This window comes from Opisthocomus hoazin, chromosome 8, assembly GCF_030867145.1.
Source record: "Opisthocomus hoazin isolate bOpiHoa1 chromosome 8, bOpiHoa1.hap1, whole genome shotgun sequence".
Lineage (NCBI taxonomy): Eukaryota > Metazoa > Chordata > Aves > Opisthocomiformes > Opisthocomidae > Opisthocomus > Opisthocomus hoazin.
Genome location: NC_134421.1, coordinates 63,156,840 through 63,168,914, shown reverse-complemented (window position 1 = coordinate 63,168,914; position 12,075 = coordinate 63,156,840). Strand labels below are relative to the sequence as shown.

General features: G+C 38.7%; 1 protein-coding gene across 5 annotated transcripts in view; it reads left to right on the top strand.

Moving 5' to 3' along the window:
- CACNA2D1 (calcium voltage-gated channel auxiliary subunit alpha2delta 1) overlaps positions 1-12,075 on the top strand; it is a 439,617-nt gene that overhangs the window by 392,270 nt on the left and 35,272 nt on the right. For all 5 annotated transcript variants that reach the window (XM_075427738.1, XM_075427739.1, XM_075427736.1 and 2 more), the window contains 3 exons: positions 6,527-6,588; positions 8,841-8,917; positions 10,833-10,893. In XM_075427738.1, the coding sequence (XP_075283853.1) occupies positions 6,527-6,588; positions 8,841-8,917; positions 10,833-10,893 (200 nt within the window). The remainder of the gene's footprint in view (positions 1-6,526; positions 6,589-8,840; positions 8,918-10,832; positions 10,894-12,075) is intronic.

The window sequence follows — 12,075 nt, the reverse complement described above, 5'->3', positions numbered from 1 at the left end:
TAGGAACACAGGCAATTACATTTACAGGAACAAACAAAAGCAGAAAAATACTGTGAAATGGTGAAAAGATGTTAATTTTGTAATGTCACTTTGTATCATTTTTCCCTCCAGAGCTGCAAGTTTTACTGGCTTATAGTAAAAGAAATTAAGTACTTATGAAAAGAAGAATTGTTTAGTTTCTTGGTTTCTTTGGTACATCATTAATCAGGCAGTTGTTGATGAGGTCTTACACTCTTTTCACCAGGAAATGGACCCAGCCCATTTCTCTGTATGAATCCCAAAACAAAGTACTTAATTTTCTTGTGGAGATGTGTGAGCATGGATTTGGTAGTTTATGTTGTGGTTGAATGGGAAGAAAGTAGTGAGAAAAAAATGTAACATTTGTATGCCCTAAATGAAGACTATTTGGGATAATCAAATTCATCTTACCTTTATATTATGTACTTGTGATTTCTGAACAGCTTGTTGAGTTCTTTATTTTCTTGTCCAAAATGCTCATTCCTGATAAAGATTGCTCCTGGTTTCTCTAAGACAACAGACAGGTTTCCTAGCAATAGGAAATACTTAAATTGGATATGAATCCTTCTTGTGGGCCTAAATGAGAAGAAATCCTGACTGGTGTGTCAAAGGAGCAGTTCTGGCCAGAGTATGCCCCACGGTTACAGTTCTGCAACAGCTTTTTGAAGCTGTTTTACTCTGAATGTAATACAGCTTGAAGATAGTTAATTTAACGACTTAGCAGAAGAACATGAAGCAAATACAACATCAAGCAGGCACTAGACAACCATTATATATGTAAGCACACTATAACAATACTCAGCAGAATTGCTTGGCACTCTGCAGTTGGTTTTTCTTATGTAGTATTAGCTGCCCTCTCCTGTTGACCTCCTGTAACTTTGATATCTCCAATGGCTCTCCTGTTTGTATTTAAATGGCAGAATGTTCCAGTAAAAAGTTCCTTCTTCTCACAAGGCATATGCTACAGAATCTAATCAAGTTAAATTGAAATGAAATTAGACCTCAGAGTTTAACGGGGTTTATTATGTCAAAAAGAGCACATTCCTTACTTATACTCCATTCAAAGTCTAATAGATGGTAGCAACATTTAAACTCTGCTTTAAATTTTGGTCACATTACACCAAATGACTCCCAATACTGAGCAGTTCCTATTACCAGTCCTCTGACTCAGTTCTGCATGGAGGGAAGATTCTTATACACTTATTCTCATTTTGATACAGAAACAAATATTTCATAGTCCTGGTCTATTTTTACACTAAGCACAGTAGAAAGTTTCTTGTCTTTGTGGGTGAAAATCAGTGGCAATGCTCATGTTGCCTTCGCTAGATGAGGCTGAAAATGGAGCTGAATTTTCTGAAACATGTCTTGATCATTCATCCATGCTGTGATTTCACAATATCAGGTTCATGGTCACTTGGTTGCGCAACAGACCTTTGGGAACATACTTAGAATCATAGAATCATAGGATGGTTTGGGTTGGAGAGGGCCTTTAATGGTCATCTAGTCCAACCTCCCTGAAATGAGCAGAGACATCTTCAACTAGATAAGATTGTTCAGAGCCCCATAGAACATGTCCTTGAATACTTCCACGGAGGGGGCATCTACCACCTCTCTGGATGATCTGTTCCAGTGTTTCACCACCCTCACTGTAAAAAAATTTCTTCCTTATATCCAGTCTAAATCTACCCTCTTTTAGTTTAATAAAACATTATTCCTTGTCCTATTACAACAGGCCTCACTAAAAAGTCTGTCCCCATCTTTCTTATTAAGCCCTCTTTTAAGTCCTGAAAGGCCGCTATAAGGTCTCCCCAGAGCCTTCTCTTCTCCAGGCTGAACAACCCCAACTCTCTCAGCTTTTCCACCTAGGAGAGGTGTACCAGCCCTCTGATCATTTTTGTGGCCTCCTCTGGACCCAGTCCAACAAGTCCATGCCTTTCCTGTGCTGGGGGCTCCAGAGCTGGACATCTCATGACCATTCCTCAGACTGTTAGTGTCTGCGTTGGATTTGACAAAGCATGCTGCAATTAGTGCAATTTAAAAGAAGTGCAAATAAGGACAGGAAGCCATGCGCAAGATCTTCATAACTGTGCAAATCCATCCGAGGCATTTTTCATTCCTGAGCTATGGGTGTCATTGAGGAGATCAGTGGATTTACTTGCATGTGTGTCCACCTGTGAGGAGAGAGATTAAAATCTCTATACTCATTCAACTCCCTGCTGACAAGATTGTGACTTTGTTGCAGAAAGGTTGTCTTGATATTTTATTATATTGCAGAGTGTAGGGAATTTGACTCAGTGTTGGATGCTTCATTCTTTCTGATAGCCTATTCAGAATGTGCAGAACCTCATAGACTCTTTTCTTGAGTACAGAACCTCAGCTTCAGTGGGGGCAGGCAAATGTGACAGTAGATGATCTTAGCTGAAAGATGATGATAATCACAGAATCACAGAATCACAGAATAGTAGGGGTTGGAAGGGACCTCTGTGGGTCATCTAGTCCAACCCCCCCGCCGAAGCAGGGTCACCTACAGCAGGCTGCACAGGACCTTGTCCAGGCGGGTCTTGAATATCTCCAGAGAAGGAGACTCCACAACCTCCCTGGGCAGCCTGTTCCAGTGCTCCGTCACCCTCAGAGAGAAGAAGTTCCTCCTCATGTTCAGACGGAACTTCCTGTGCCTCAGTTTGTGCCCATTACCCCTTGTCCTGTCACTGGGCACCACTGAAAAGAGCTTGGCCCCATCCTCCTGACACCCACCCTTCAGATATTTATAGGCATTTATAAGGTCCCCTCGCAGCCTTCTCTTCTTCAGGCTGAACAAGCCCAGTTCCCTCAACCTCTCCTCGTAGTGGAGATGCTCCAGTCCCCTCACCATCCTTGTAGCCCTCCGCTGGACTCTCTCCAGTAGCTCTTCATCCTTCTTGAACTGGGGAGCCCAGAACTGGACACAGTACTCCAGATGAGGCCTCACCAGGGTAGTGTAGAGGGGAAGGAGAACCTCCCTTGTCCTGCTGGCCACACTCTTCTTGATGCACCCCAGGATCCCATTGGCCTTCTTGGCAGCCAGGGCACACTGCTGGCTCATAGTTAACCTGTCGTCCACCAGGACACCCAGGTCCCTCTCCGCAGAGCTGCTCTCCAGCGGGTCCACCCCAAGCCTGTACTGGTGCATGAGGTTGTTCCTCCCCAGGTGCAGGACCCTGCACTTGCCCTTGTTGAACCTCATCAGGTTCCTCTCTGCCCAGCTCTCCAGCCTATCCAGGTCACGCTGAATGGCAGCACAGCCTTCCGGTGTATCTACCACACCTCCCAGTTTGGTGTCGTCAGCAAACTTGCTGAGGGTACATTCTAACTCTTCATCCAGGTCGTTGATGAAGAAGTTAAACATAATAATGATGATTGTGTAATCATGTAGCCAGCAGAGTCATACTTTCCTACTTTAGTCTCTATGAGGGAAATCAACTCAAGCCTTATACACTTACATTGTCCAGATGAAAGCACGCCTGTGTGTTATGGTCCTTGATCTGAATCCCGTGATCTCATCAAACACACCTGTGCTCCTTCTCTGTGTCCAACTTCATGCTGCCTTTGACCTCTCCCCATGGTCTTCTAAAGCAGAGACCTGTACCAGCAGTCACCTTGCCTTCTGCAAGGACTCTTTTCAGTGCTTTCTCACAATAAAGCCCCCATCCTAGCCCTCCTGAGAAAGGCTTTACAATGCTGCTGTACAATCTATGGGGAAATCCTGCTGTGTGAAAAAAATATGCCTTTTTCTGAATGGTTCCACTATTGGAGGGTGGTAAATGCATCAGGCCTTCCTGGGTCAGGGAGTGTAAGCCCCATCTGATGTCGGTTCTGCCACCTCACCTGTGTCAGGGGCACGTCCTGTCTCAGAAGTCACCAGCCTGTCCCCTGTTCTGGAGGGAGACTGGGTCATTCCTGGCCTGCTGGTGGAGAGTCCAAAGTCCTGTTGGCATCTGTGTTGGGGATAAACTGCTCCTGAAGGGAGAGAATCACTGGGACATTTTCAGCCTTGTATTGTTGTTTTGTTTAAGGATGCCTTTCCAAGCCTAAGAGTGAAAAGGGCTCTGTGTAGTTGGATAGAAAAGGCAGGATTAGAAGGTCACAAAAATACAATAACACTGTTGGAGTTGTACAAGAAATTGCATTCATGGCAAAGTTATTGAAGAGGTCTCAGGCTGTGTGGTAAAAAAGACCTGAAACAGTCAGTCCTGCAACTGTTTGCCCAAAGCAGGAGGGAAGTGAAGCATTTACACTTGCAAATGCTGGAGTCAGCTGTAGCATCAGGGCAGGGCGGAAATATGACATCCCTGGGTGCATGAGAATATGTCAGTTTTGCACAGCCTAGACCACAATCTGTATTTGAGTAGAATATCCCTTTTGATCTCAGATGCTTCAAGTGCCCAATGAAATTAATTTCCCTTACCTTCCCTTGAATCATGGCCCAAGATTTCTTCCTCTACTCGACTGTCTCCGAGAGATGAAGCGAGCAGCCAGACATGGCTGGTGATGGTGTCTGCTTCAAGCCATTGCGCCCTCCCAGCTCCAGGCTGCTAGAGCCAGAATAAAGCTGCTTCAGACCATGGGCCATGCATAAGCCATGTGTCACGTAGGACTTGATAGTTTCATATATTTTCTTATAAAAAGGGCTGATGTGGTTAGTTGCTCTGAACTGACAGTTGCCGTCTTGAGGCTCTAAAATTGATGTCCTTTTTGTTTTCCTTTTTGGTTTAAGTTTGCATTGCTTTCCTTTTGTATTGCAGCTGGCCCCAGCAGTGTCTTGGGAGATGACCTCATATGGCAGCATAGAGACTGGACTCGTAGCAAGTGTGGGTGGGGTGCACTGGCGTCTCCCAAGGCCTCAGGGGCTTTCCAAGTAACAGAGAAAATGCCATAGGAACAAAAGCATTGCCACATTCGGGCGGCCGGGGTGGGCAGTAGTAAAAACTGAAGGGGCACAAAACCTGCAGTAGCTTGTGTAGGTCCTTTGGCAGCGACCAGCTGGGGATGGGATGGTCTCAGACTGCTCAGTAATGAAGTAGGCAAAGGTAAATGGGAGCAGATGTATGAGGACTTGTGATCTTCTGAATTATCTTTGAAGGGAGATTTCAGCCCGTTTGCTTTCAGCATGTTCACAGTGCTGGTGGCAATAGGATTTGATACGAGCCCAGTTCTCTTCTTTCCCTCCCACCTTGGGCACTGCTTTTCTTTTGCCAGCACACATGGTGTGTAACCCACAGTGCCGTGCCGGATTTGGAGGGGCTGCCAGTGCTAGGTTCAAGCGTCTGCTTATTCCTGAGCTGAAGTATAGTGTAGACACATTAAATACAAATAGGCTTGGACAGGAATCTCTTCAGCCATCCTTTTAATTTTAAAATAAAATATATCAGGGCATTAGACACTGATATGTGCATCTTTCTTTTTTCTTTTCTTTCTTTTTCTTTCCAAAATTGCTATTAAATTATTTACACTGTCATGCTGTGCTGAAAACAAGCAGCCAGGTAATCAGAAAGTTTCAAATCATAAAGGTGAAAAAAGATACCTTTTTTTCATAATCATGGTCATTTTCACAATTTTATTGGAAAGAAAGAACATAGATGTATACCTGTGGTTACCGTTCACCTATGTTTGTAATGTTGCAGTGCAACAGCTGCACCGACTTCATAGCTGGCATACTTACAAATCTCTGATTGTAAAAGAATAATATGTTGCAGCTGGCATAAACCTGTAATTTTCAGAGTGAAAAATTGAGTAAAACGATGTCAGCCAGGTGCATTAATTATTAAAACTATGGGAAACTGCGAGACTGTATCTACCACGTCATTTTTCAAACCAAAACAAAATGAATGGCAAAGCTTATCCTAATGTACAAAGTTATTTAAAAATAAACATTTACTTCCAAGTTAAATTTTTCCCAAATTCAAAAGCCTTCTAATGAAATTAGAAACACATGGAAGTTTAGCATGGGGTGCCTATACCTGGCCATGCCTGTAGATATGACTCGAATTTAAACACATTTATCCACTGGTACTGTGACCTAAAAGAACAGCCACTGGATCTTTTTGTTGCTAAAGAGTTACATGTAAAGTCTTCCTTTTATAATTGCATATTTTTGTTTTCATAGTTTGACTGAAAAAGGGTCAGTAAAGGAGATAACATCTTTTGTCAAGTTTAAATCACATAGAAAGAGGTTTGCATAGGCCTGGCTAATAGTTTAAAAGGGAAAAAGATAGGTCATGTTTGTCTGGTTTTAGTTAAATATGCATTTCTTTAATGTTAAATAAAAAGGATATAGGTGATTGTTTTGCATAATATAGCTTTAGAAAATTTATAAGAAAAGGAGTTGCAGCTCAACTCATGCTTTTAGCAAAATAATAAATAGAATTCCAACAGATTTGTACTTGATTTTATACTGCATTTCTCAAGAATAGGGCACACTTATTGAAGCTTCAGAGTTAATAATTTTTTTTTCACCAATATCTCTTTGTAGAGATATATTGATAAAGGAAACAGAACATATACATGGACTGCTGTGAATGGCACTGATTACAGGTAACTCATTTCTGTTCTCTGTCTTCTTTTGTGTAGTTAAATGTCCTTTTTGTTTATTTTGGTTAATATTTTAGCATCACATTTTCTATACTAGCTAAGTCAGGACCAGATTGTCTTGTGTCCAGGCCTGTAGGATTTGCTGGGTTCCTTTACAGCTTCACAGCTCAGAACTGTTGCTCTGTCTAAGGACCAGAATCTGTCTCTCATCCAACTGTTGAGATTTATCACTAGGGTATTTCAGTATGCAGGAAAAAAAGACTTTTATGATTAATGTTAAGAATCTTACTTTTCCTCTGTTTTCTGTACCATATCATAGTTTGATTCTTAATTGTACACTTTCTCTTAGATTCCTCCTCTTACTTCATCTTTTCTTTGCCTTGTCTCCATGTTCTTGTTTTAATATGCATATTAAAAAGGAAGATGCTATGTTTTGGTCAAAATACAGAATGTGACATGTTTTGTGCAAATCTTTTCCAGTCATAGTCATTGCTTATATCATGATTTGCTAACCTTCATGTCATATCTCAGGGGCACGAACCATGCTGCTGATTATCTCTGAAATCTGTATCTATTTGTGACAAGTTTTAACTAATTAGCACTGACACCACTTTGCATATAAAAATTATATGGTGAATGGCAGCAGGAGCAAATGCAGTAATGGGCAAAAAAGCACATCTGCCCTTGAATCCAACATCAAGTGTATATAATTTCAAACTCGTTTAATCACACAGTTCTGTAACATTAGAGAGACTGTAGAAACTTGACATGATTCAAGACAAGTTTAGGTTTACCAAGTCCCAGAAAAGTTAAACTACTCTAGTTCAAAACCAGGCGGTAAAAATATCAAGTCAAATTTTTATCAAAGCAACATTTTTATTGTGGTGAATTAGAGTAGTCCTCAGCTCAGCTGGTTCCCATTTTCTGTTCTGTTCTGCACAGGTGTACAGCCAAAGAGAATGCAAACATTAATATATATGAAGAATGAAACAAGTCAGTTTTAATAAGAGAATGCAAATGTAGGACCTTATTTTTTATTCAGCATCCCATTTTTCTGTTGAACTGCCTCTATTTTCATACTCTATAAAAAAATAAAGTTTTTTATCAGACCATGCCATCTAGCAATCAGTAAAGAAATACATTTGATTTATATGACTTCTTAATTCTTACTGAGCTCCCTGGCATGAGACACAGCAATAAATCCATGGAGTCACATTGCAGTAAACCTATTAAAGGTAAAATTATAGTTTTTAATTAGCAATTTCTGCTAGCAGTAACTGTTAATGACAGGTAAACTGCTACTGATTTCCCTAGAGGAGAACTGGTAGAAGGCTATCACTGAATATTCAGCAATCTCACTTACACTCTGTTTAAATGGCAAATATATCATTAAAGGTCATCTCATTTATGGCTCAATAGTACAACTTTTTTAATGTTAATTTCTGCGGCTATCCATTCGAAAGCATTGCAGTTCTACAGTCATGAAATCCGAGTGCAAATATTAAGGATGTGATGTGGGAGATGGTGCTGCGTCTTTAATGATTACTCGCTCCTGTCCTTTACATACCTTTTAAAAACTGAACTCTTCTACACATGTACTGAATTTAGTTGCAAAAAGAAGCCTTATATTTTTTGAATGAAAACAAGTATAATCTGAAAGAAAATACATTGCAAATGCTTTGCAAAGCTTAAAATGTTATGACACAAGGATGTTAAAATGTTTTTGGTGATGACTGCATTATTGAAGAAAATATTTTGCATCTTAAACGTAATGTGAATTCCAGTAATGCCAGTTACATTTCCTAATGAATACTGGTAGTTGTTTTGTTAGTAAAGGGAGACTCTGTCAGTATATGGGACATGCAAATCAGTGCAGTACTACTTGCTGGTTTTTACATTCAATGATCATTTTGACATGTGTTGCATTGGGATGCTACATGTGTTAGAGAAAGATTCAAGAAATTGTGTATTTTATTATCTGCAATTCATTGAAAGTCTTTGCTTATCCATTAAGCAGTGCATTTATGGTTGATTGTGTAAATAAGAATGAAAATAAACACAAGGACCTTCAAAAATGGCATGAACCTACTTGTGTCTATCACCAAGTGTGAGGCTGGTATGTCACTATATGGCTGTCTCGTCTCATGATGATCCAACCTCCAAACTTGTTAATTGCTTTCAAAACACATAGAAGCTGAAACTGGAAAACTGCTTCAAATAACATAATTGCTTTACTTGTCTCATTTCTATTGCAGTTTGGCATTGGTGTTACCATCATACAGCTTTTATTATATTAAAGCCAAAATAGAAGAACCAATAACTCAAGCCAGATGTAAGTACTATGAGGGTTCCCTAGTTCTGTCTAGTATTGCCAAGTCTCAGATTTGCTTAAAAAAGCAATGTTTAAGATGCATAAATTTTCTGGATTCCACTGATGTTATCATGATGTACCCAAAATCTGCAGCAATGATTCTAACCCATTGTAACATCCAAGGTACAAGAAATATTCTATAAAGATAGAATATGTGCAGGTACCCCAGTTCCTCTGACAATCCCTTCCCCTTTGCTCTGTACCTATAGAATCATTGCTTTGTGTATCCTCTGTTGCTGTCATTTTAAGGGTCTGGATACTAATTTTTTTCATTCTGTTAGCTAAATGTCATGATATAGATCATAGTAGTAATGCATTTTTTGGTTATTTTTACAGTAGTTACAGTATAATATTTAGCAAATTACCTCTGCTGCCTGTAGAAATAGATTAACGAGAAAGTGCTGTTTGGTTTGGCTTGCAGATAGGTTTTTACTTTGCCGTCTACAAATAGTTGTAGTGGATGTTTGTAATGTATTTTTGGATTAGACTAATTTCAAGCCATTTACAGATTCTGGAGAGATAATTGGAAATGATACTTGTGAGTATTCAAAAGCATTCCGTTTATTAGGTGTAGCTGAACTGTAATCTAGATAGTAGACAAAATATAACCCATCGCATCCTTTTAACTTTATCCAAGTGTTGCAATAAACTTGAACAAATGTGCAGTTAAGTGGAAAGTTAGAAAAGCACTATGAATCTCTCTGACAGGCATAGATCCTTTTAGATTAGAGAAAACGTGATTAGTGCTAAACCACTGTCCCCTACCATTGCCTCCTGCATATGAAGTAGAGTATAGCAAGTTTTTAATAATCAGTGATTTATTTTGTAACTTTGTCAAATAGTAAGTAGCTTAAAGTTAAAGTTTTAGTGGGTGAATGTGGTTCTCCTGATGGATTAGATAATCTGGTTTTGCACTTATATCAATATAACCTGCAAAACAGACCCTTGAAATAGCCACAGTATATAGAAGGTACTTGAGAAATAATTGAGAGGGACATGTTCTTCAGTCTTCAAAGATGTTTGTCTCTTTTCCAGACTACAGCTGTATGTAAATTGAACCTTTGATCTATCTATGCACAATATTTTTATTCAAGGGGCTGTTTGAATAAAATATTGGTTTGTGACCCCTTTTGCTTTACCCTGTTTTTTTCTGTTTCCCTGCTTTCTCTTTCTGATGGATAGTGGCAATCAAAAAGGGCAAGTATATTCTTGTTGCTCAATTTCCCTCCATTTACTGCAGTTGATATTTTTCACTTATATTTCTATCCCTACTGGATATTCTCCTCTGTATTCCTCATCTCAGGATTTTTCCCATGATCATTGGGTACCGTAGCAGTAGAAAGGAAAAAAAAAAAAAGATGTGTTTTTCTGTTTTCATGCACATTTCAATATGTTGCTAATCTCTAATCCTTCTTTGTCTGGTCCTGTTAGTGTTCTGTGAACCCAGCCATTAAAGCCATTATTTTCAGTAGCATTTAAAGTGGGTGAATTTTTAAATTTTATTGCAGAAAATACTAGAAGAATTTTCCTTCATGTTCTAACAACTCGGTGTCCCAAATATATCTTTGTATCAGATTGTAATTCTAATGAAAACATCTTACATGTTTTCATGTTGCCATGCTAATGAATGTCTCTCTAAGTAAGTTATTAGATACATTATTGTTGCCAGGTGTATGCTGTATATAATAATCAAGTAAATTCTTCCTACGCTGTGAAATATGGAGAAGTATACAGTATATTAGTAGCAAAGTGTCTCAGAATAAACATTTCTTTCTAAATTCATGGATGCATGCAAAAGCTAGTCAAATATTTTTAGGAGAAATTGATGGCAAAAACCCCAGTTTACTTACTTGGTGTTTACTCTTCCTCTTTGTAGATACAGAAACATTGAAGCTTGACCATTTTGATGAAGCTGGCTATACGTTTATAGCACCAAGGTTGGTTAATTTCCCAGTAAAAGTATCATTTCAGCAGTAAATAGACATCTAATCAGATTAATGCCATTTACATAATACAGACTTGACCAATAAAGTTTCATTTTGGTAAAAAGTATTAAGTAAAAGAGCGGTTATTAAATTCATGTTTTACAAGATCAATCTTTTCTTCTTGCTGCAGTGTAATTAGCATCTTCAGGCTCTGATTCCTTTTTCTACTAATCAAAGAGAGCTGTAAAATCTGACATGTCATCACTGGCTGATGTTTTTAATGAAATCTCATATACATCTGTTCATTTCTTGTGGCTGTGACTTTTAAGTTTTTACAACTTTGTACCTGAGCTTTTCGTTGGTGAAATAAGTACCGTAGTACTTACCTTGAGATGTTTTCCAACTGTAAGAGAAAGTGTTTCGAAGCTTTCTGTCACTTCTGGATGAATTAAATTTTGATTCATTGAACATAAAAAATTATTGAGTCATTGAAAATTGATCAAGTAAGTTGATTAATTCCCTGTTTTTTTCCTGTGAAATTGTGTAGCCCTTGTTGCCCTCATAAATGTTTGTTTGTGAGGGAAACATGGTGTCATAAAAATTCTTAACAATTAAATTTCTTTAAAAGATAGCTATGATAAATAAAGGAAAAGCTGTGCCATCAAGGTCATTTAAGAATTGTTGCATTTCTAATTTATCTTACAAATTTCTGTATCCTTTTAAATTTAGAGTGTTTCAGATTGATTCGTATGTAAAACACAGTCTTCTATCTTCAAATGTATTCTCAGTTTAACTGTTTAATTAATTGTTCTAAAGGACTGAAGTTGTTGATAATAGATTGTACCAATTATCAATTTCCAGCAAGTCCCTATTTGTTAGGCTGATCTACACAAACTAGGCCTGTTTGATAAGGAGCTCTGTTTAAATGTGAGTGTTGGCAGAGTAAGACAAATTCCGATTGTGCCTGTAGTCTTTCAGGATCAGGGCAAAGTAAGTAAAGGGTAATAAGATAGGCTATTCATAAGAAATACTTCAACAGAGTTCTTTTGTTGGTAAAATCAGTTTAATATAAAAAGTTAATGTAAAAAGAAATCTCCCTGCTTTACTGCTGAATGGTCTCTAACTTCTCATTAAGTTGTTTAATGCCAGTCACCATCTAATATTTGCCTTCAAAATGCCCAGTGACTTTTATTG